A 21,777-nucleotide genomic window follows, 5' to 3' on the forward strand; every position below is an offset into this window, starting at 1 on the left:
AATACTTCTACTTCACATGGGATTCTGGAGATTTTTTTTTTAATTTTTATTTATTTTTTACAGAGACAGAGTGAGTCAGAGAGAGGGATAGACAGGGACAGACAGACAGGAATAGAGAGAGATGAGAAGCATCAATCATTAGTTTTTCATTGCGCGTTGCAACACCTTAGTTGTTCATTGATTGCTTTCTCATATGTGCCTTGACTGCGAGCCTTCAGCAGACCGAGTAGCCCCTAGCTGGAACCAGCGACCTTGGGATCAAGCTGGTGAACTTCTGTTCAAACCAGATGAGCCTGCACTCAAGCTGGCAACCTCAGGGTCTTGAACCTGGGTCCTCTGCATCCCAGTCCGACGCTCTATCCACTGTGCCACCACCTGGTCAGGCGGTTCTGGAGATTTTTGCCAAATGCCCCATGTACTTCCCCAAATTCAGCTAGTTTGCAGAACAACATGGGAAAATAACATTTAAGAATGGGGATTTGGGTAGAAACAGGTAATTGACTGTTAGTGTTATTATTAGAAGATAATTCTTGGGTTTATACATGCCAGAGGCAAATTCAAGAGTATTTCTTTCCTTTTTAAAGTGTACCTTATACTTTTATCTTGCAGAAAGTTGATGTTCTTTGTGGAATTGGAATTAAAAAGGTTGCTTGTGGAACTCAGTTTTCTGTTGCTTTGACCAAGGATGGTCATGTGTATACCTTTGGTCAAGGTAAGGCATTTTCCAGGCATTGCATTGCTTGTTTTATGTATAAAATATAGAAACATTTCCCTCCCAGTTTTATAGAAATTGCTCTAAATTGAGTCATTAATTTGTTTTGGGTGATGAGTGGATAGGATACTATGACCTCATTCACTGGCCGCTTTTCTGCGAACTTGGTCATAAAGACACTTCCTCCGCGTCGACGGCCCCTCACGTGAGATCCTTCACTCTTACTGAAAGAGTTTCTCCACGGCGCTTCCCCTCCTGCTTGTTGCCGCCTTCACCACCAGGATCCTGCCTCACTTCCTAGTCCTTCCAGGGACAGGGGTTCAGGTGTTAGGAATTCATAGGCTCAGGGTTCAAATCTTGAAGGGCAGGAGGAGGTGAGGCCTTGTTATCAGAAGATTTCATGGGGCTCTGTGGGCTGGAGCCTGAGAAGAGGCTGCCGCAGTGGGGAGATCGAAGTTACTGCTTTTGAGAGCACATTTTCAGTACAGTGGTGTCAGTGGAAGTTAGGTTGTAGTTGGTACCCAAGTCAGACAGGCCTACGAAACAGGGGAAAACAGGGGCTGGCCTGGACTTTCTAGAAGTTTGTCAGCAAAGGTAAGGGGAGAGCTTGGCTGGAAGTTTGAAGACAAAACAGATTGAATGACATCTTTTCTTAGATTGCAAGAATTTTGGGGCCTTTGTGCATTACATTACAGTTCTCTCAAATATGGGAATACTGGAGTGCCTCTTGGTTTGAAATAAGCTACTAATTTTAGATCTAATTTTGTTTATTTTTATGAATAAGGAGACTGACATTTATAAAGAAACGGTTTTAAATGTTTCATTCGCTCATTATTCAGTATACCTTATCAGAACAGTGGCTTTGGCCCCAGTGAATTATATATGTCATTGCCATTCCACCATAATAGTTAGCAAACATGAAAGGACTATGATATGCCTTCCCTTAATTTTCTCTTGCTTTTTTTTTTTTTCTCCCAGATCGCTTGATAGGCTTGCCAGAAGGGCGTGCTCGCAATCACAACCGACCACAGCAAGTCCCTGTCCTGGCTGGAGTGGTCATTGAAGATGTTGCAGTTGGTGCAGAGCACACACTCGCTTTGGCATCGACTGGAGATGTATATGCCTGGGGGAGCAATTCAGAAGGACAGGTAAATGTCTGTCTTGCTTGCTTGCTGCTCTTGTATTCTGGAATCTGATACCATTCTTCATTTGGGAAAAGGGATAAGCTCAGAACCTCATGTTTACCACAGTACCTCAGACACACCACTTTGCACAGGACTGATTGCTCGGTGAGCTATGCAACTCTCTCTTGATTGTGGCCAAGTAATTATTATACCATGGTTTTTAAAAAAATCACAGCAAAAAGAAGGGGATTAGCTGAGTATGTGTGTGTGTCTACACACACTGACAGGTGCCTGGCACATAGTGTTTGGCACTCTTAGTATGTGCTGCTGTCATCATCGTCATTTCTGTCACGGTAATGTGTGAGTTAAGGTGCTAGCAGCATCAGTTGATCTGGAAAATGGAAAGAATAAAACAACAGTACTTGGATATTTTATAATATTGACAGTGTATAAAGTACATTTGTGTTTGTACAGGAAGCCTCGTCACCTCCATTTATAGAGAGGAATGAACTGAGCCTCTAAGAGGCTGAGAAAAGACTCGAGCTTGTCGGGTTTAGACTACCCTATCTATGGAAGAGGGAGGAGGGGCTTAGGAGGGAGAGTCTAGGATTCTTGCTGCTACAGTGGCTTTCAGCCCTACATGCAGAGCCACATCACTCTCCTCTATAAACCTCTTTGGGTCCTGCTGCTGCCAGAGTAAGGATTCAGGGGCCCTCAAGTTCAAGGTCCAGTATTACCATTTCGGCCCTGTTGTCTCCTCACTGGTGTCTTAACAGGTGAGAAGCTGCTCATCACTGTGGTTGCATGTGGTCTTAATGAAAGGGGAGTTGACATTGAGGACACTTTGGCTCAACCTGACAGGGCCTGGGCATGACCCTCCCTAATGATATTGTGGTGCTTAGCTGCTGAAACACTGGGTGTCCCAGTCAGACCCTAAGAACAGAGATCTGAAGAAGAGAATCTGCCTCTGTATATGTTTTTATAATTGCTTATTTGTTCTTACACAGGCAAACCATGTTAAAAATCAAGAAATCAATGTGTTTTAAGTGAAAGCTCTGTCATTGTTTTTTAAGTCTTTATTTTTTTATTTTTTTTTATTTATTTATTTATTACAGAGACAGAGAGTGAGTCAGAGCGAGGGATAGACAGGGACCGACAGACAGGAACGGAGAGAGATGAGAAGCATCAATCATTCGTTTTTCATTGCGCTTGCAACACCTTAGTTGTTCATTGATTGCTGTCTCATATGTGCCTTGACCGCAGGCCTTCAGCAGACCGAGTAACCCCTTGTTGGACCCAGCGACCTTGGGTTCAAGCTGGTAGACTTTTGCTCAAACCAGATGAGCCCACGCTCAAGCTGGCGACCTCGGGGTCTCGAACCTGGGTCCTCTGTATCCCAGGACGACCCTCTATCCACTGTGCTACCGCCTGGTCAGGCTGTCATTGTTTTTTAGCTGTTGGTCTGTGGACTGGCACTGCCAGAAATTTCAAGCCAGTTTGCAAAAGAGGACATTGCTATATATCACTGTTATTTTTAAAAAACTTTCTAAGTATTCATTTCCTCTCCAGAATTGGAATCCAAGGATGTTTTCAGTCACCAACACTTATCCACTAGATTTGGAATAGCTTTGATGTAGTTTAGTTTTTAGAAGATAGTCTGAGCTCTGAGGACCATTCTGGTAGAGAAAATCAGAATTGATATCATTATTTTGATGCTATCTTGGTAAAGATGTTAACCTATTTATATCTGCTACCATCTAAGACAGATTTCATCATCTTGGCTTCCTTTTTCTAATCGAATTTCTGTGTATTTGTAATTTATCCTCAGCTTGGCCTAGGCCACACCAACCATGTTCGAGAACCAACCCTGGTAACAGTTTTGCAAGGCAAAAACGTTCGACAGATCTCAGCTGGCCGCTGCCACAGTGCTGCATGGACAGCACCGCCTGTCCCGCCAAGAGCACCAGGTGAGGGATGAGACACCCGCGCCCCTGCAGCTCCCCTTTCAGTGGTCCCCAGCTGCACTGTCCGCCTGCCAGGTTCACACTACATCCAGACGTGCTGAAACCAGCAGACCTTCCCCCACACGACCAAAGCACTCTTTGTACTACCAGCACTGTAAATACTTTCACAGCAGGAAGTTCTGCAACTGCATTGTGAGGCACTGCCTCTCTGCACCCCCAAAAGAAGAAAACATCACTTAGGCAAGCAAAAATTTATAAATTTAGAGCAGCATCTAAGTGTGTGTTTTATATATAAAAGAAGTGATGAATTGTAGCTTTCTGAGACCCACTTTTAGGAATAAAGATTAAAAGCCCTGAAACCATTTGTCAAACATGAGGTTGTCTGTGCATTGGCACAGCAAAAAAAAATATTGTTACCATTTTACTCCAGCATGTAGCAGGACTGATGGGCTGTTTTCTCCCTTTTGTTGTTTGTTCTGCTTTCAGATTATTATGGAATCCTTATAGATCTATAAAAATACACAAAGAAAACTAAAATGCATATTATGTACTTAACATCCTACTTTGTACTCCCCCAAATAGATCCAACTTCCATTCCCCACAAATGTACCTATTATCTGTGGCATTTATCACTCAATCATTTCTTCAGATTTCCCAGGTCCTCAAGCCCTTTCTTTCTACCATCCTCTGTTGTCTAAGGCCCTACAGTTTCCCTTAGGTGACCTTGTGCCTGAGAACTGAGCATTCTCTTTCTTTTTTGCCAACCTCTTTTAGCCACAAGTTGTTAGGAAAGACTCCCCATGGAGATTTCTTCTCTTAGAGAGACCCTAGAAGAACAAGGCAGGACTGCCAGGTAGATTTCAAACAAGCCGGAGACAGTTTCTGGTTAACAGGATCCAGAGTGAACAGTACTGCCTGTAACTGACAATTTCAGGTACTCAGCGGCCTCTGTAGCTTCCAGAGGGATTTCCCTTCCCCTTCAGGACAGGCTACATACAGTTCAAACTCTGGAACCACATTGCCTGGGTTGAATCCTGGCTCTCCCTCCTATACGCTGAGTGACCTTGAGACTCAGTTTCCTTGTCTATAAAATGAGGGTAATAATAGCACCTATTTTAAAGAGTTATAGGATTAAATGAACCAATTCCTCTGAAGCTTATAGAATAGTGCCAGGCACATAAAAGTACTCAATGAATGTTAGCTTTTATTAACAGTAGTAAAATACTTCAGGGAATTGAGCTGTACAAATCTTTATTTACAGGAAACTTAAGTTGAGTACCTTTCTGCATTTTTATTAGATAAAATCTTTGTAGTCTTTGCTTCTACAGAGCTCTTATTCTTGTAGTAAGAAGCTTTCATGAATCATGTACAGTATCTTTAATTCTGTCATGGTCACTTTCTGTCAGATCCCTAGTAAGTGTGAGAAGCTCTGCTCAGTTGTCCTTTTCCAGAACTGCTCACCTCGTCCCCTTGTGTTATTACAAAGATGACAATTACTGAATATGAAACGAAGAATGTGGGTTTTTCTGTTTATCCCTTTTTGTGAAGGAACTGTTAAGTCTCACAGTTAAATGTGAAACTAAATTAAAGAAGAAAAAAAGTGTTTGTAATAATAAATAAAAAAGATGTTTTAAAAACTAATACAATTCATCATAAACTAAGATGAATGAATTGACTGATAGAGAAATGGATAAATATGTGATATAGCAAAATATTAATTGTAGAATTTAAGTGGTAGGAATGAGTGTTTGTTGTACATTTAACTTTTCTGAAAATGCAACCAGTGCATTTTCCTTTATGAGTGTTCCTTTGCTTTCTGGACAGGTGTGTCAGTCCCTCTGCAGCTGGGCCTGCCCGACGCAGTGCCCCCCCAATATGGGGCCCTGAGGGAGGTGAGCATTCACACTGCCCGGGCCAGACTCCGGCTGCTGTACCACTTCTCGGACCTCATGTACTCATCCTGGAGGCTGCTGAACCTCAGCCCCAACAACCAGGTAACAGCCTAGCTTGGGAAACTGCCCATGTTGTGCTCACCAGGTCCGGGCCTTTCTCTCAGCCTGTGTAAAATACTTTCTAGGCTAATACTTCTTACTCTCTTATTTTTTATTTTTTTATTATTTTATTTAAATTAAGTGAGAGGAGGGGAGGCAGAGACAGACACCCACATGTGCCCAGACCAAGATCCACCTGGCAAGGCCCCTACTGGAGCAGTGCTCTGCCCATCTGGAGCATTGCTCCATTGTTCAACAAACGAGCTATTCTTTACATCTGAGGCGGAAGCCACAGAGCCATCCTCAGCGCCTGGTGCCAACTCACTCCAGTTGAGCCATGGCTAGAGAGGGGGAAGGGATAGAGAAGTGAGAGGGGGAGGGGTGGAGAAGCAGATGGTCACTACTTCTGTGTGACCTGACTGGGAATCGAACCCAGAACATCCACATGCCAGGCTCATGCTCTACCACTGGGCTAATCAGCCAGGGCCACTTCTTACTCTTAGCACCTGAGAGATGTAGAAAAGGCAACAATTCTTTTTCCATTTTATTGTTGGTTTAGTGACAGTCCAAACATCAGTAGTCATACTGCTAGACACAGAGTAGTCCTCTGTCTGTGTTTTGGTTTGTCCAAACCTCAAGGAAGAATGAATGGCTAAGCATGTGTTTTCTATAAAATCCATTATATGATTTTAAATTTTAAGCACCAGTTTATGTTGTAACAAATGAGTCCACAGCACTCAGGAGACTTCTTGCTCTTACCAATGTGCATTCTGGGTCCTGTGAAAGGGGTCAGTGGGGGAGACAAAGTAAGTTTGGCTGATTTGACTGTCTTTTTGGAACAGTCTAGCTATATAGAAGGAAAGAAAGTTGGCTATGTTTGTCTGTAATGTGTAGGCATGCCTGCCAAAATGCGTATCATTTTATAAAACTGTTCATCAAAAATCTTTTGGGGAACGACATGAGGCAGATGAGAGATTTCACAAATCATTGTTAGAAATCAGCTAGACTACAGAATACTGTACTCACTAAACAAAGTGTTATAAGCTGTTTGTAATTGGTGGGAGAAATATTTAATGATAGCAAGTTAGGTGACAAAGACAGTGGGAAATCATACAATGATAGAAAGTTAGGTGACAAAGACAGTGGAAAATCATATAAACAGTATGCTGTCAACAATATGAAAAATGTATGTCTATACAACATAGCAGGAAACAGGAAAGAAGTAGACTAAAGTGTTAATGAGGCCATTGCCATATGGCAGGATTACAGGTGATTTTATTTGTATGCACATGTGTGTGTTCTTTGCTACATTTTCCAAGTTTTTAAAAGTAATAATCATATTTTATCAGAAAAGTATTTTTAAAAAGTGACTAACAGTTACAGTTACTCATATCCAAGTTTATGCCTTTAAGTGAATTTAAAAATAATTATATTCTAAAGGTAAAAAGTGTTATTTAAGTCTTAGAATGTACAGTTTATTTTATTTTATATTTTATTTTATTATTTTATTTTATTGAGAGAGAGGCATTAACCCTCTTTTCCACTTACTTTTGCATTCATTGGTTGATTCCTGCATGTGCCCTGACCAGGGACCAAATCCACAACCTTGGTATATGGGGACGACACTCTAACAAACTGAGCTAGTCTGCCAGGGCAAGTGTACCATTTCTGATAAGCTTACTTTCTGTTTCAGAACAGTACATCTCATTATAATGCTGGAACATGGGGCATTGTGCAGGGACAACTTCGGCCTTTGTTAGCCCCAAGAGTCTACACCCTCCCAATGGTGCGCTCTATAGGAAAAACCATGGTTCAAGGCAAAAACTATGGACCTCAAATTACAGTAAAGAGGATATCAACCAGGTAAGTATATGTGTGTTTCAATTAACTAAGTAGCATTTTTTAAGTGAATATTACTAACTAATCTCTGTGCACCTTGGTCTCTTTACTTGTAAAACAGGATAGTAATAGCACTTCCATTAGTATTTAATGTGGTTATAATGGGCCTAGCACAGTGCTTGGCTGTTGTCAAGTTGGCCTGTTCATTCACTGATGGGAAGATATCAAGTGACCTTTGTGGTGATTTGGGGGAATTGGTGAAAGTTTTATTTTATTTTGTTTTCTCCTTTTTTTAAAAGAGGACGGAAGTGTAAGCCCATCTTTGTCCAAATAGCAAGACAAGTAGTTAAACTGAATGCATCAGATCTTCGTCTGCCCTCCAGAGCGTGGAAGGTCAAGCTGGTTGGAGAAGGGGCTGATGACGCTGGAGGAGTGTTTGATGACACAATTACCGAGATGTGCCAGGTATATCATTCAGTGTCCCCTGCTGAGTTGTCTGCTCAGTTGTTTACTCTGCCAGACATGTTTTTATAAATGTAGCAGAGATGCATTTGTGAGCCTTTTACAAAGTCATGCTGTTAATGATGTATAGGTGAATTATAGTAAGGCTTTGTGAAATGCTTTGTGAAGATACCTTCTGAATAAATGTCAGTGCTTAGCCATCTATTACTGACTCACCATTTGTTATGCTTATAATACTAGCAGAGAAAACAACAATGACACACATTTAGTATGTGTAACAGACAAATCCAGAACCATCCATGTGCTCTGATTTATTCTGGTGCTTTTAGAACTGCCAGGCTCCAGATGAATCAGGAAAGCAAGTTTTAAGCATTTGGACCAGTGCTTAATTAAGATCTACAGTGGCGCTTTGCTTCCAGATCACCTCTGACCTTCCAGCTTTGCCTGATATTAGGATTTTTCTGTTAGATCCCATGACTAAACTAATACCTGGCTATTAGTATTGAGTCTTTTTGAATATTACTATGTCCTACTCACAGGTACCCCAACGCTTGCTCTGGATTGACTTTTTCATCTTAGTTCTGTATACTGCAGGATATTTTCTACATGGAGGAATTCCTAATTTCATTTTATTTTTTATTTTATTTTTTTTTTAGCACACACAAGAAAGGGAGAGGGACAGACAGACAGGAAGGGAGAGAAAAGAGACGTGTCAACTCATAGTTGTAGCATCTTAGTTGTTTATTGATTGCGTCTCATATGTGCCTTGACCGGGGGTCTCCAGCCAAGCCAGTAACCACTTGCTCAAGCCAGCAACCTTTGAGCTCAAGCCAGTGACCATGGGGTCATGTCATGATCCCACACTCAAGCCAGCGACCTCTCTCTCAAGCTGGGGAGCTCATGCTCAAGCCAGTGACCTGGGTCCTTAGCATCCCAGGCCTATGCTCTATCTACTGCTCCACCACCTGGTCAGACCTAATTTTGTTTTAAATTGAAACTGCAAAAATAATAAAGAGATGGCTGGTTGTCACATAGAAGTTCATTCTCTTGATGCATTCGATTGTCATTTCTCAAAAATTTTTTCTTTCTTTTACAGGAACTTGAAACTGGTATTGTTGACCTTCTTATACCCTCTCCCAATGCTACCGCAGAAGTAGGTTACAATAGGGACAGGTAAGTGATTACTGAATGTCAGTAATAACAACTAACATTTATGGAGTGCCTACTATGTGCCAGGCACTGTTCTAAGTGCTTTATATGTGTTGTCCCACTGAATCCTCATTAAAACCCTAAGGAGTAGGGACTGCTATTATTCTCTTTTCACAGATAAAACTGAGGCACTTCCATCATGATTTGGCATTTAGTATGGAACCAACTCTGATAATATACAGGAGAGAGGAGACTCAGACTTGATAATGAAAATTTCTTTTGTGTTTCTGACAGCCAGCAGGGTCTCTCCTCAAGGAATGTTTTGCATCAAAATTTATTTAAAAGCTTTGATATGCTACCAAGTTACAGCACTTAGTATTTGAAATTATAAATTATTCCTGTATTTGCCAGATTTTGAACTGTGGATCTTGTGTCATGGACATGTATATGATAAATGAAATGATTTTTAAGAAATAGGGCATCCTGAAGCAGACAGCTTAAGGATTAATAGTCTATTCATTTACCCTTTTATGGTCCTTCTAAAAATAATTCCAAGTATGGTTGCTGTGCTATCCATACAGTAGCTACAAGCCATATGTGGCTGTTGAGCACTTAGAATGTGGTTAGAGTGGCTGAAGAACCAAATTTTAAATTCTGTTTAATTAGCCTGACCAGGCGGTGGCGCAGTGAGTAGAGCATTGGACTGGGATGCAGAGGACCCAGGTTCGAGACCCAGAGGTCACCAGCTTGAGCGCAGGCTCATCTGGTTTGAGCAAAGCTCACCAGCTTGGACCCAAGGTCGCTGGCTCGAGCAAGGGGTTACTCAGTCTGCTGAAGGCCCGCGGTCAAGGCACGTATGAGAAAGCAATCAATGAACAACTAAGGTGTCGCAACAAAAAACTAATTAATGCTTCTCATCTCTCTTCGTTCCTGTCTGTCTGTCCCTGTCTGTCCCTCTCTCTGACTCTCTCTCTGTCTCTGTGTAAAAAAAAACAACACAAAAAAACCCAAAGAACAAAACAAAACAAAAAACCAAAAAATTCTGTTTAATTAATTTAAATGGCCACATATTGGGCAGCACAGGTCTAGACTAATGCTATAGCTGTTAGGTAACTTATTTCTAATAAAATTGAGGATACTTTTGTTTGAAATATTTTCTTTAATTCTGCAGGTTCCTTTTTAACCCTTCTGCCTGCCTTGATGAGCACTTAATGCAGTTTAAGTTCTTGGGAATTTTAATGGGGGTTGCCATTCGCACAAAGAAGCCTCTGGACCTCCACCTGGCCCCTCTCGTGTGGAAGCAGCTGTGCTGCATCCCACTCACCCTGGAAGACCTGGAGGAGGTGGACCTGCTCTACGTGCAGACCCTCAACAGCATTCTTCACATTGAAGACAGTGGGATTACCGAGGAAAGTTTCCATGAGGTAAATTCTGGCCAGTCCAGGTCTGCTGGTGTTGACTAGAATTTTTTTTTTGTAAACTCAGCTATTCTCCTTCTGCTTGCTGTGTGGCTGATGCATGCCGTGTCCCTCTGCTGCTCTTAGCAGCTCAGCCCCAGCGATGTAAATAGCTGCTAACAGATGGCATTGGCTCCAGTGCCCAGCTTCTGCTCCTCCCCTGTAAATGGTTCTCTGCCTGTTGGAGCGGAGAGGTAGGTCTGGGGCGACCAGAGTTTGTCAGATCTGGTTTAGGAGGAGAAAGATTCAGCCTCATTTTTAACTGCAGCAAGATGAGTCAGCATTCCCTGCTGATCAAGTAGCCTGATCAGCCATCTCATTTGCCTTTTTTTTACCCTTAAAAATCTTGATAATGTTACAGGTTTGCTGTATTTGGGTGTAACATACTTTTTGTTGTCATTTCTACCATATAGTAAAAATTCTTTTTTCTTCTATTCTTAGATGATTCCTCTTGATTCTTTCATTGGCCAGAGTGCTGATGGCAAAATGGTTCCCATTATCCCTGGTGGAAATAGTATCCCACTTACGTTTTCCAATAGGAAGGAATATGTGGAGAGGGCCATTGAATACCGACTTCATGAGATGGACCGACAGGTGAGATGAGGCACTTGTGAATATTTGCCTTTGTCTCCAAACAAGAGCTGAAGAGTTACTACCGAGTTTGACCTCTGAATTTACTGTATTGGTTCATTTGTATCTATAATTCTGCCCCTATTCAGGCCATATCTCTGGGTATCCTATCTCCTTCCTTAAAGCCTTACTTAGGTCAGCTCTGAATTGGTCACCAGTCAGATTGAGGCCAAACTGACCCAGGTCTTTCTGCCCTACATTCGTATTTCTCCTCATCTCTTACTCTTTCCAGCCAGTGTCCCCACTACAGCTTGGTAGTCAGGCTTCTTGTGAGGGAACCTCTGAGCGCTGCTCTTACAGTCCCGCATGGGTGCCTCTTCCCCTCTCCTGCTGCAGTCCTTCAGACCCCAGCTGATACTGCCTCTCCTCCACAGACCAGCTCTCATACAGGTCCCTTACCTGCAGAGACTTTCTTTGCTGCTTAGAAATCCCTCAAAATACTATATACCTCTGTGTTGTGGTCTAACAATTAGACCACAGAGTTTGGGTCTTGTTTCTTTAATTAGCTTGTGAGACATTAAATGAAGAATGTATCCTTCCTTTTTCCTTCCTCCCTCCCCGGACCTCCCTTCCTTTTTTTCTTTCTTTCCAGCTATCTGTCTGAATCCTACATATTTTTGTTCTATGTTGTCATGTAACAAGCATTTAATAAATGATGGGAGTATGATGAGTGGTCATAGAAATAATTATTGTATCCCAAAATGATTTTTTTTTGGTTTTACAATCCTTAATAGCCACTTCATTAATACTTGATTTACAGAACATAGTGGGGTCTTACTGAGAGCTGGACTCAGGCTCTGAGGCTGTGTAGTAATTTAAAATAGATATATAGTTTATACTCTTTACTCCTGGTTCCTTCTTTGACTCTGACTTTGGGCCCAGTCCAGTCAAAAAACTTAGTTTAATGATGGTGGGTTCTGTCAGAAATGCTGTTTACACAGCTAGGACTTAGGATTTGTCTCTAGTTCTTGACTATTTCTAATTCTCAGAGGATGAATAACTAAAAATGTATTTGATCGCCTCCTGATGGCCCAGGTACCTTCACATGCAGTTTTTCCTGTAGTTACTCTGATATTAGGATTACTGCTGCCATTTCACAGATGAAAACACTGAGCCCAGAGAAATGCAGTGGCGTGCCCAAGGCTGAGCCAAGATCCCAAGCCAGGATTAACTTCGGGTCTAGGCCCCTCTGCTGGCCCCTGCTCAGATTGACCCTTCACTCTCCATTCGTTATGTTCTCTGCCCTGGCTTTGTTCCCTCTGTCCATAACGAGGCCTTCTTCCACTTTCATTTCCTCCTCGTCTCAGAACCCAGGATTCTTCCCATAGCTGTCCCCAGTTGTCCCCTGCCCAAACAGCCAGCTCTTACTGTAGCCTCAGTTTCTTCAGACAGATTTTGGTTTGTATTCTACCAGGCATGATGTCTTGTTTTTTTGGCAGACTTTGGCTGAGGTATTCCTTTTCTTGTTTTATTTTGTTTTGTTTTTAATCAAGTGAGAGGCAGGGAGGTAGACAGACATGCGCCCAACTGGGATCCACCTAGCAACCCCTGTCTAGGGCTGATGTTCTGCCCATCTGGGGCTGCTGCTCTGTTGCTTGGCAACTGAATTATTTTTAGCATCTGAGGCAAGGGCATGGAGCCATCTTCAGCACTCAGGGCCAACTTGCTCATTTGAGCCATGGCTGTAGGAGGAGGAGGGATAGTGGAGAAGCAGATGGTCACTTCTCCTGTGTGCCCTGACTGGGAATTGAACCCAGGACTTCCACACACCTGGCCGACACTCTGCCATTGAGCCAACTGCCAGGGTCTGAGGTATTCCTTTTAATATCAGTAGAGACTGCTCTCACTACCAACCTATTTCTTAGCCCGGGGTATGACAGGCCCTGTACCAGTCATACCCCCAGGGCCTCCTCAGGGTATGGCTTCTGTGGAGGTTCTTGGGTGGTATTTTGTTTTATTTTTGTGACAGAAACAGAGACAGAGAGAGGACAGACAGACTGGAAGGAGAGAGATGAAAAGCATCAATTCTTTGTTGCAGCACCTTAGTTGTTCATTGATTGCTTTCTCATATGTGCCTTTACTGGGGGGCTACAGCAGACTGAATAACCCCTTGCTCAAGCCAGCGACCTTGAACTCAAGCTGGCGACCTTGGGGTTTCAAACCTGGGTCCTCCGCGTCCCAGTCTGATGCTCTAACCACTGTGCCACTAACTGGTCAGGCTTTTTTTTTTTTTTTTTAATAGTAGATTGTTTTGAATTGGCTAAGAGTGAAGGTATATTTATAAAGCAAACAGTGGGGAGTGATGAGTCTGTGTATAGAGGTGTATAGGGTTACATTACTTGCAACCTTGCAGGACTTCTAAACAGACGGTCTGGGCAGCCCCTGGCAGCCCCCCCTGTATTCCCTGCTGGCCTGTTCTCAGCATGGGGCTAAGAGAACAGAGGCAGCATAAACTCCCTGGTCACACAGGCTTTCATGTAGCTACTCAACTAAAATTCTCATTATATTTATGAGAGCCACAATTATTTGCCTTCCTTTTCAGATGAGAAGATTACAGTAAAAGTGGTGGAGCTGGAGTTTGGAACCCAAGTCTCCTAATTAAATTCTCTGGTCTTTCTATTGCCCTCTGACAAAGGACTTTCAAGTTTTACTTTCTTCTTTATACTTTTCTAACTTTCCTTACACCACACAAATAAACCTGGCTGGGTATTTCAGTGGTTAGAGCATGTCCTGATACACCAAGGTTGCAAGTTTCCTGTTCAGGGCACATACAAGAATCAACCAGTGAAGGCATGGATAAGTGGAACAAGAAGTCAGTGTTTCTCTTTCTGTCTTACTCCTTTCCTCTCTTGCTCTAAAATCATTTTTAAAATTAAAAGGAAAGAAACAATGAACATACATTTTTACCAAAAAATGAATTTTCAAAAGAAAAATATGTTACAAAAATAATAGAAGCTAGACATGTCCTCCAGCAGCTTCTTGCCCTGCTGAGGAGACAGACTGTCCCACATAGTACATTTTCACAGCCTGTTCCATGTGTGGCATTGTGAGTGGGGTTGGCATTGGGGAGGACCCAGCAGACTGGGGTTTCTTGGTGGATGGAAGGTGGGCTCCTAAACTGGATCTGAACCAGGACCAGAAGGCGTGTCTGAGTCCCACAGGCAGGGAGAAACTCGAACAAAGAGTCAGAGGGAAGGAGATTGGGCCAAGCACACAGGCACTCGTGGGGTTCAGAGGGATAGATTAAAGTAGAGAGTCCAAGGAGCAGCTGAACAGGTGGGATGTGCCCGGCCCAGTTGGGTCCATGGTGGGTGCCCAGTCCATGCACACATTGAATAAGCAACTTCTCTTGGGAGCAGGTGGCTGCAGTCCGAGAAGGGATGTCCTGGATTGTGCCCGTGCCACTGCTGTCTCTCCTCACTGCAAAGCAGCTGGAGCAGATGGTGTGCGGGATGCCCGAGATCTCTGTGGAAGTCCTGAAGAAAGTGGTGCGGTACCGGGAGGTGGACGAGCAGCATCAGCTGGTGCAGTGGTTTTGGCACACTCTGGAGGAGTTCTCCAATGAGGAGCGGGTGCTTTTCATGAGGTTTGTGTCTGGAAGATCTCGACTGCCAGCCAACACCGCTGACATTTCTCAGAGATTTCAAATCATGAAGGTTGATAGGGTAAGTAAGCTGTTTTTTCCCCCGTGGTAATGTCTCTTCTTATTGCATGTTGGGAAAACCAAACTGTGACCCCCAAGTAGGCCTGCCAGTTCAGACTTGATGCTTGGAATTTACAAAAAAAAAAAAAAAAATCAAGCAGAAAAACTTGTTTAGAAACAGCATATAATTTCACTGAAAAAAAGTCCTAAATGGATATAGACAGCACACTGCAACCAACAACCTTCAATAAATCTTCCAGTACCTTCCTGAGTGGAAGCTAAGCTCGGCAGAGGGGCATAATGTTGCCTCCATCTCTTATGTCCTGCACCTCCTCACTGTGACTGATCACTGGAATGCTCTTGTTTGTTTTCATGAAGATACTAACGGTTAAGTGGTACACATGCTCTCGAAGGAACCCGACGTCGCGGGGAGCAGCGGTCCCGAGCTCTGCGACGACCTGTATGGTGTGCCTCGTGGAGCGGGCAGTGCAGCTTCTCTGCAGCCTGATGAAAGGCCCCAGCTGCAGAGCCCCAGCCCAGCTGCCGCTTTGACAGATGGCTTAGGAATAAAAGGGCTTAGAGTCGTAAATGCACACTGCTGCCGGCGTCACCTTTCTCAAGAACCCATCTGACCATGTCACTCTGCACTTTCAGACCATTCAGGGCCCCTGCATTGACTCCAGGACAAATGCCAACCACTTTTTAAGGCTTTAAACACCTCCAGTCTGACCTCTGCCCTGCTTTGTGATATTACCTCTTGATACTTATTATGTTCTGTCCATAATGGACCGCTTGCCTTTCTCCCCAGCAGACCATGCTGTTTGTCAACTTCTGTGCTTTTATGTAGGCTGTTCCCTAGCTTTAGTAAGTCTCCTTAATATCCCTTTCCACCTATCCCTAGCAAGCACTTATTTATCCTTTAAGCCTAACAACAGTGTCATCTCCAGGGAGTCCTCCTGGATGTTTTCCTGTGTCCCCTAACCATTCCTGAAAGCATACTTAGATCTCCTTCTTTCCACCTCCTGGATACCTGGTCCACCCCTCAAACCCAGCATTAATTTACAAGTGTCTGTGCCTCTATCTCTGCCCCCTCCCCCCCAAGCTGGGCAGTCCTCCAGACAGGGCCCAGGGTGTTTATTCTGGAAACAGTAAGGAAAGTATGGCCTCTTCACACAGGGCCCTTCCTGCCAGTTTCAGCAGATTTCAGTGTCTGCCTTTCTGGCGCTTTTCCAGTCCCTACTCCTGGAGGCTGCCGTAGCCAAAGTCTCCCTCCCTCACTGCCTGCTAAGTCTGCCCGCCTGCACTCTGCTCCTGCCCTGGGCTCACTGGAGAAGCCATGCACAGGAAGGGCCATGAATAGAGCCTTTCCATAAATTTTCTACATGACTTGCCAGAAACTATAAGTTGTAAATCTGTTTTGTTGCTTCAGGGAGAGGTGGGGAGGAGGAACTGGTTTACTTCTATTCAGCTCTGGAAAAAACCTAGCCTTGTATCTGTCCAGGGCTACCCCTGTCATCACTGAGGTTAATCCACCACTAATCTGCTGGGGCGTCTCAGCCTCAGGAAACTGATCACTGTGGTCTCTCCTTTGTGACTGACTCTTAGACCATTTCTCCAGTTTCCAAGTCACAGCCACCTGCCACCATTCCCCTTCAGTGTCTTTCCTGGTTTGTTTTCTTTCCCCCTGCATTTCAGCTTTCTGAGTCATCACTGGCTCTGGCACAGTTAGGCTTCTGGGCCCTTTGCCTCCCATCCCTTTGAAGTGCACTCACCTGCTGTAAGATGTAGGTCTTGGAGGATGAGGAGAAGTCTGGTTTTAAATGGGGTTTGGGTAAGAAAGAGTGGGCAGTTTAAAAAACACTTTTTAAAAAAAATAACTTTTTTAAAAAGTAAAAAATCAATGTGATATTGTTACAGTTACTACAAATAGTTTGGGAAATGGTTGTGTTTGCAGGGAGGGACGTGTAACATCTAGAATCCTGCCTCCCTTGTAGTAGCCATTCTCACCTTTCACCTTTGTGTGATTCCTCCTAGTCTTTGTTTCGAGCAGATACATTTTTTTGCATGATGTATAGGGGATCCTCAGGTTATGACAGTTTCATTCTTATGACAGTGACCTAACCCGAATTTTGGTGTAAGTTGAAACATACCTTAGGCTTTCAGACCATTCAGGGCCCCTGCACTGACTCTAGGACAAATGCCTTAGGCTAAGTCTCTTACCTATCCTAACATAGTTGTAAAATCATAATCTATAACATAAAAACACAACTAAACCACAGAAAAGGAAAAGGACATAAATATTACTGTACTGTTTACTGTATTGTAGTAACAATAAAGGAACGTAAAAAATTTTTTTACCTTTGTTCCTGTGGTTGGCTTGCACACTGGAAGGGGCATTGCAAGGTGAGAGAGAGAGACCTATGGGAGGAGGAAGCTGGAGAGGCAGGAGAACCTGCAGAAGGTGCTGGAGATACTGGGTCCGGGGAATCAGGATTGCCTAAGGAACATGCAGGAGACGCTGGAGATGATTCTACCTGCACTACAAGTGTTTCATCTCAAGAAGCAGCTAGTCTGGAAGGTTGATGACTTCTTCTCTTCCAAAATCTGCCTATAGCATTGCAAGGCATCCATAACAGCTCTGTAGACCTTACTGAATCTGTCATCGCTGGGGTCCTCAGCCTAAAATTTTGCCAACCCATCCTCTGTGGGAACCAAAAGCCAATGGGGTCTTTGCAGTTGAGATTTTGGGGGGACAGGTGTGGGGAACTGGCAGTAAGCTGACAGTCTGCCCAACATCCCACCTCACTTGCTTAGTGAAGTTGCTAAAGGCTATTTTTTTCCACACCTTCATGTTAGCTGTGGTGCTGGGCTATTTATACTCATCCTATCCCCCATGTCCCTCGGAAAGACTTGAGGCTGATTTCTTTTTATCTTTTGTTTTGTGAAGTTAAGATGTTATGTATGGTGAGGGTTTTCTGCACTTGGTAGAATTCTTGGGTTGCCTTGGAAATGTAATCAGAGATATCATTGATTTGCTAATAACTCTTTCTGCCCTATAAATAAAGGAGGGTTAGGGGTAGAGAGCGCACTTTGTTCTTGCCATCAGCTTGCAGAGGCCTCCCAATTTCATCCACGCTGGTTCACGGCAAGAATTATCCCCCTTTTCTATTTTTTAACTTCAATTCGTGTGCTGTGATTCATATTCATCTGATTTCCCATGTTCTGATTTGGAAGCAGACTGGAAAAATAAAAAATAAACACAAAATTAAAATAGCCAATGCTAACAGATACCAAAACAAGTGTCTTAATACAATGAAGGGAATAAAGCCTTTTGGATTATCAAGCAAATTCTTAGCTAATACAGCAGGATCTAAAATAGATCTTTGCAGTTTGGGTGTCCTTAATATGTTAATATAATTTCACCAAGTCCATGTTGACACTGTCACCACTCCACATTATCTGTAAATGCAACCCAACCCCACTTCAGTCTGAGAACTGTCCCAAGGAGCAGGAGTCACACACATTCAGGAAAAGTCCGCATGGCACTGGAACTGTTGTCACATTTCCACACTCTGCAGCTAGCGTTCAAGTCCCCAATATGACCACTGCTTCTAGCACATTAAGCTTTTGTCTCAAGCTTAAGGTCAATACTGGATTTCTGGCAATGAATCAGGTAGACTGAAAGGGCCATCTGCAACATGTATGGAGATGGAGCTTCTGTTTTCTTTAACCTGGAGAGATGAAACCAAGGGGCGTTTCCCTGGCGCTTTGCAGCCGTGGGGTGGTGAGAACCTTGAGATTAACTATGCTGGGTGGTGGAGATAAATTTGTATCAGAAGTGGGCAAAATCTGGCTAGCTGCCTGACCTGTGGTGGCACAGTGGATAAAGCGTCAACCTGGAAATGCTGAGGTCACCAGTTCAAAACCCTGAGCTTGCCTGGTCAAGGCACATATGGGAGTTGATGCTTCCAGCTCCTCCCCCCTTCTCTCTCTCTCTGTCTCTCTCTCTCTCTGTCTCTCCCTCTCCTCTCTAAAATGAATAAATAAAAATAAGACTGTGAGTTACCTTTAAAAAAAAAAATCTGGCTAGCTAAGAGTAGAAACAAGGTGATTCTGAGTATGGGAGGTGAAAAAAGGGAGAGAGGGGCTCTTAATGTGGAGAGTAGGTCCTGGCCTAAAATAAGCATGGGGCATTGAGGCAGGAGGAGGAGAGTGTAAAGGAAACACTATGATTAGACAAGGCAGGGGAGTCATGGCAAGCGGGGAGGAAAATAAGACCATCAACACCCCCAACAGAGATCTTCAAGGGATGAGCAGAACCCAAATATTCAGGCAAGACATAGTAAGTGGTCCTCGTGTCTATAAGAAATGAGATCAGCTTACCTGCTACTTGGATGGTTACCCTAGGCTCATCCACAGTTACATGAGATGGGGCTGTCAGCCCTGGGCACCTTCAGTCTTCAGTGGCAAGTCCCAGCAAGCTGGGCAAGGTTAGGTCAGAGGTGGCTGGGGTAGGGCTGGAAGAGACTGAACTGTCCCTTGGAGGAGCAAGGGGCAGCCTACTTTCCAGTGTCTCTTTTTCCCACAGTGAGGGCATGGCCCTGGCAGGGGCTGAGAAGCCAGGCAGGCTTTAGCCTAAGGACCTTCCTTTCCACTCTGGAAGCAGGGCCCTGATGGAGTCTTATGAGGCCCCTTAAGGGCACTGGAACCTTTAAGGGCGTATGCCAAGAGCTGGTATATTGCCTGATCTCTTTGGGCGCTGTCTGCCTTTTCCCTTTTCCTGTTCCTCTCGGTCATTATAGACATTAAAAGCCATGCCCAGGAGATCTTATTGAGGAGTTTGACGATCCTCCTCTGCTTATATAAACTTTTTCCGTATATCTGGAGCTGATTGGAAAAAGACAGAAGGACAGCGTTATCAGCTGGATCAAATGAAGGAGGGTAGGAATTTGCAGAAGAAAGGTTTGGAGTGTGCTAAGAGGATTTGATAGATGGAACAGGTTTGACAGGAAAGGGATGAGAGCATAGTAAAATAAGCCTTATACAATTGCTCTTGTGACGTGAGTCTCTCATCCTGGCTCATGGTGTCTCACCAAATGTTCAGGAACCCGCCGAGGAGCCTCAGCAGACCTAGGAAAAACACACACATATCCTTGGCCCTGTAAGAGAACAGGGTCTGGCCCTTCCCAGATTCCTGTGAGCAGGTCCCTCCATCACACTTTAGGAAAGGCTTTCCTTGTTGGATTCCAGAGTCTCCAAACCACTGAATGGCCCTATACATCAGTATTCAAAAAAAAATTTTAAGTAAAAAGCATGATAAAGAAGATTTGCAGGAGTTCCAGGGCATGACTCCCTTTTTTTTTTTTTTTTCCGAAGCTGGAAACGGGGAGAGACAGTCAGACAGACTCCCGCATGCACCCGACCAGGATCCACCCGGCACGCCCACCAGGGGGCAATGCTCTGCCCACCAGGGGGCGATGCTCTGCCCCTCCGGGGCGTCGCTCTGTTGTGACCAGAGCCACTCTAGTGCCTGGGGCAGTGGCCAAGGAGCCATCCCCAATGCCCGGGCCATCTTTGCTCCAATGGAGCCTCGCTGCAGGAGGGGAAGAGAGAGACAGAGAGGAAGGAGAGGGGGAGGGGTGGAGAAGCAGATGGGTGCTTCTCCTGTGTGCCCTGGCCGGGAATCGAACCCGGGACCCCTTGCATGCCAGGCCGATGCTCTACCACTGAGCCAACCGGCCAGGGCCTCCATTTTTTATTTTTTTATAATTGACTTTTAAGCATTTGCTGGGCACACTTTATAATGCCTTGACCCTAAGGATTGTAAGGAAATACCTGTCCTCAGGTTAATTCCAAAAGTCTGACAAAATATAGTGAATGCTTTTCCAAGTAACACTCATATTTTTCAAAACATTTCTATTCCATTGATTAACAGGCAATCTAGAGAGCACATAAGGCTGAAAAAAATCTAGTATGACTTTTGTTATCTTCTCATTGTAAAAAAAAACTTGGACCTTTGTTAGAGAAATTTACCTTGCCCTAAGCCTTGCAACTCACAGCTCGGTGACTGCTTCATGAATGAGTCAAGAGAAAAAAAACAACAACCCAATGTTACTTAGCAATAACATATGCATCAGTTCAGCCAAATTAGCAAGTCTTTAGGATCCACATTCCATTTTATTTAAACTTAAATGAGCACTCCTTACAAGTTCCAATTATAAAGCAAAAAATGAAGGGGTGAAACCATTTTATTTTTTCAATACAAGAGCTGACATTTTCAATTTTGCATACAAGAACTTAATTCAGGCCTTAAAAAGACACATTTTTAGACAATGTTAAACAAAGACTAATCAGAAACAAGAATTATACAAACCAGAGAGACACCCAGGATTTCAGAGCACAACCAGATTAGAAAGATGCCTGCCTGATTTTAGGACATTTTTTGAGAGAGACTAAAGATGGATGAGACTAATCAAAACTTCCTTGAGAAAAATCTCAGTGGCCACAAGAAAATTTTGTAGACCAATCCACCTCGGGTCCCCTTTCTAAATTTCCAGGCAAAGAACAGGAAAGAAAGAAAATGATAGTTCAGAGGATTATAGCTAAAACATTAAAGAAAATCAGACAATAACAGGAAAAGCTGTAACTTTCCTAACACCTGAGCCTCCCATTCATTCTCAAATTCCAATAGCTGCTGCAACTGGCAGTTCAGGTTGATTATGCTGAGATTTCTCTACCTCAATTTTAGCTGAGCAGCAAACTGAGTTGATGGGGCCGGGGAAGGCTCCATTGTCTGTTTCCCTGAA

General features: G+C 43.6%; 1 protein-coding gene across 9 annotated transcripts in view; it reads left to right on the forward strand.

Annotated features, from left to right (window-relative positions):
* The window catches only part of HERC1 (HECT and RLD domain containing E3 ubiquitin protein ligase family member 1), a 235,796-nt gene that overhangs the window by 210,270 nt on the left and 3,749 nt on the right, over positions 1 to 21,777 (forward strand). For all 9 annotated transcript variants that reach the window (XM_066341955.1, XM_066341963.1, XM_066341959.1 and 6 more), the window contains exons 68-77: positions 610 to 712; positions 1,691 to 1,860; positions 3,665 to 3,803; positions 5,625 to 5,794; positions 7,485 to 7,654; positions 7,930 to 8,095; positions 9,189 to 9,265; positions 10,413 to 10,665; positions 11,140 to 11,292; positions 14,688 to 14,993. In XM_066341955.1, coding sequence (XP_066198052.1) covers positions 610 to 712; positions 1,691 to 1,860; positions 3,665 to 3,803; positions 5,625 to 5,794; positions 7,485 to 7,654; positions 7,930 to 8,095; positions 9,189 to 9,265; positions 10,413 to 10,665; positions 11,140 to 11,292; positions 14,688 to 14,993 — 1,707 coding nt within the window. The remainder of the gene's footprint in view (positions 1 to 609; positions 713 to 1,690; positions 1,861 to 3,664; positions 3,804 to 5,624; positions 5,795 to 7,484; positions 7,655 to 7,929; positions 8,096 to 9,188; positions 9,266 to 10,412; positions 10,666 to 11,139; positions 11,293 to 14,687; positions 14,994 to 21,777) is intronic.

The sequence above is a fragment of the Saccopteryx leptura genome, chromosome 6, assembly GCF_036850995.1.
Source record: "Saccopteryx leptura isolate mSacLep1 chromosome 6, mSacLep1_pri_phased_curated, whole genome shotgun sequence".
NCBI classification, from domain to species: Eukaryota; Metazoa; Chordata; class Mammalia; order Chiroptera; family Emballonuridae; genus Saccopteryx; species Saccopteryx leptura.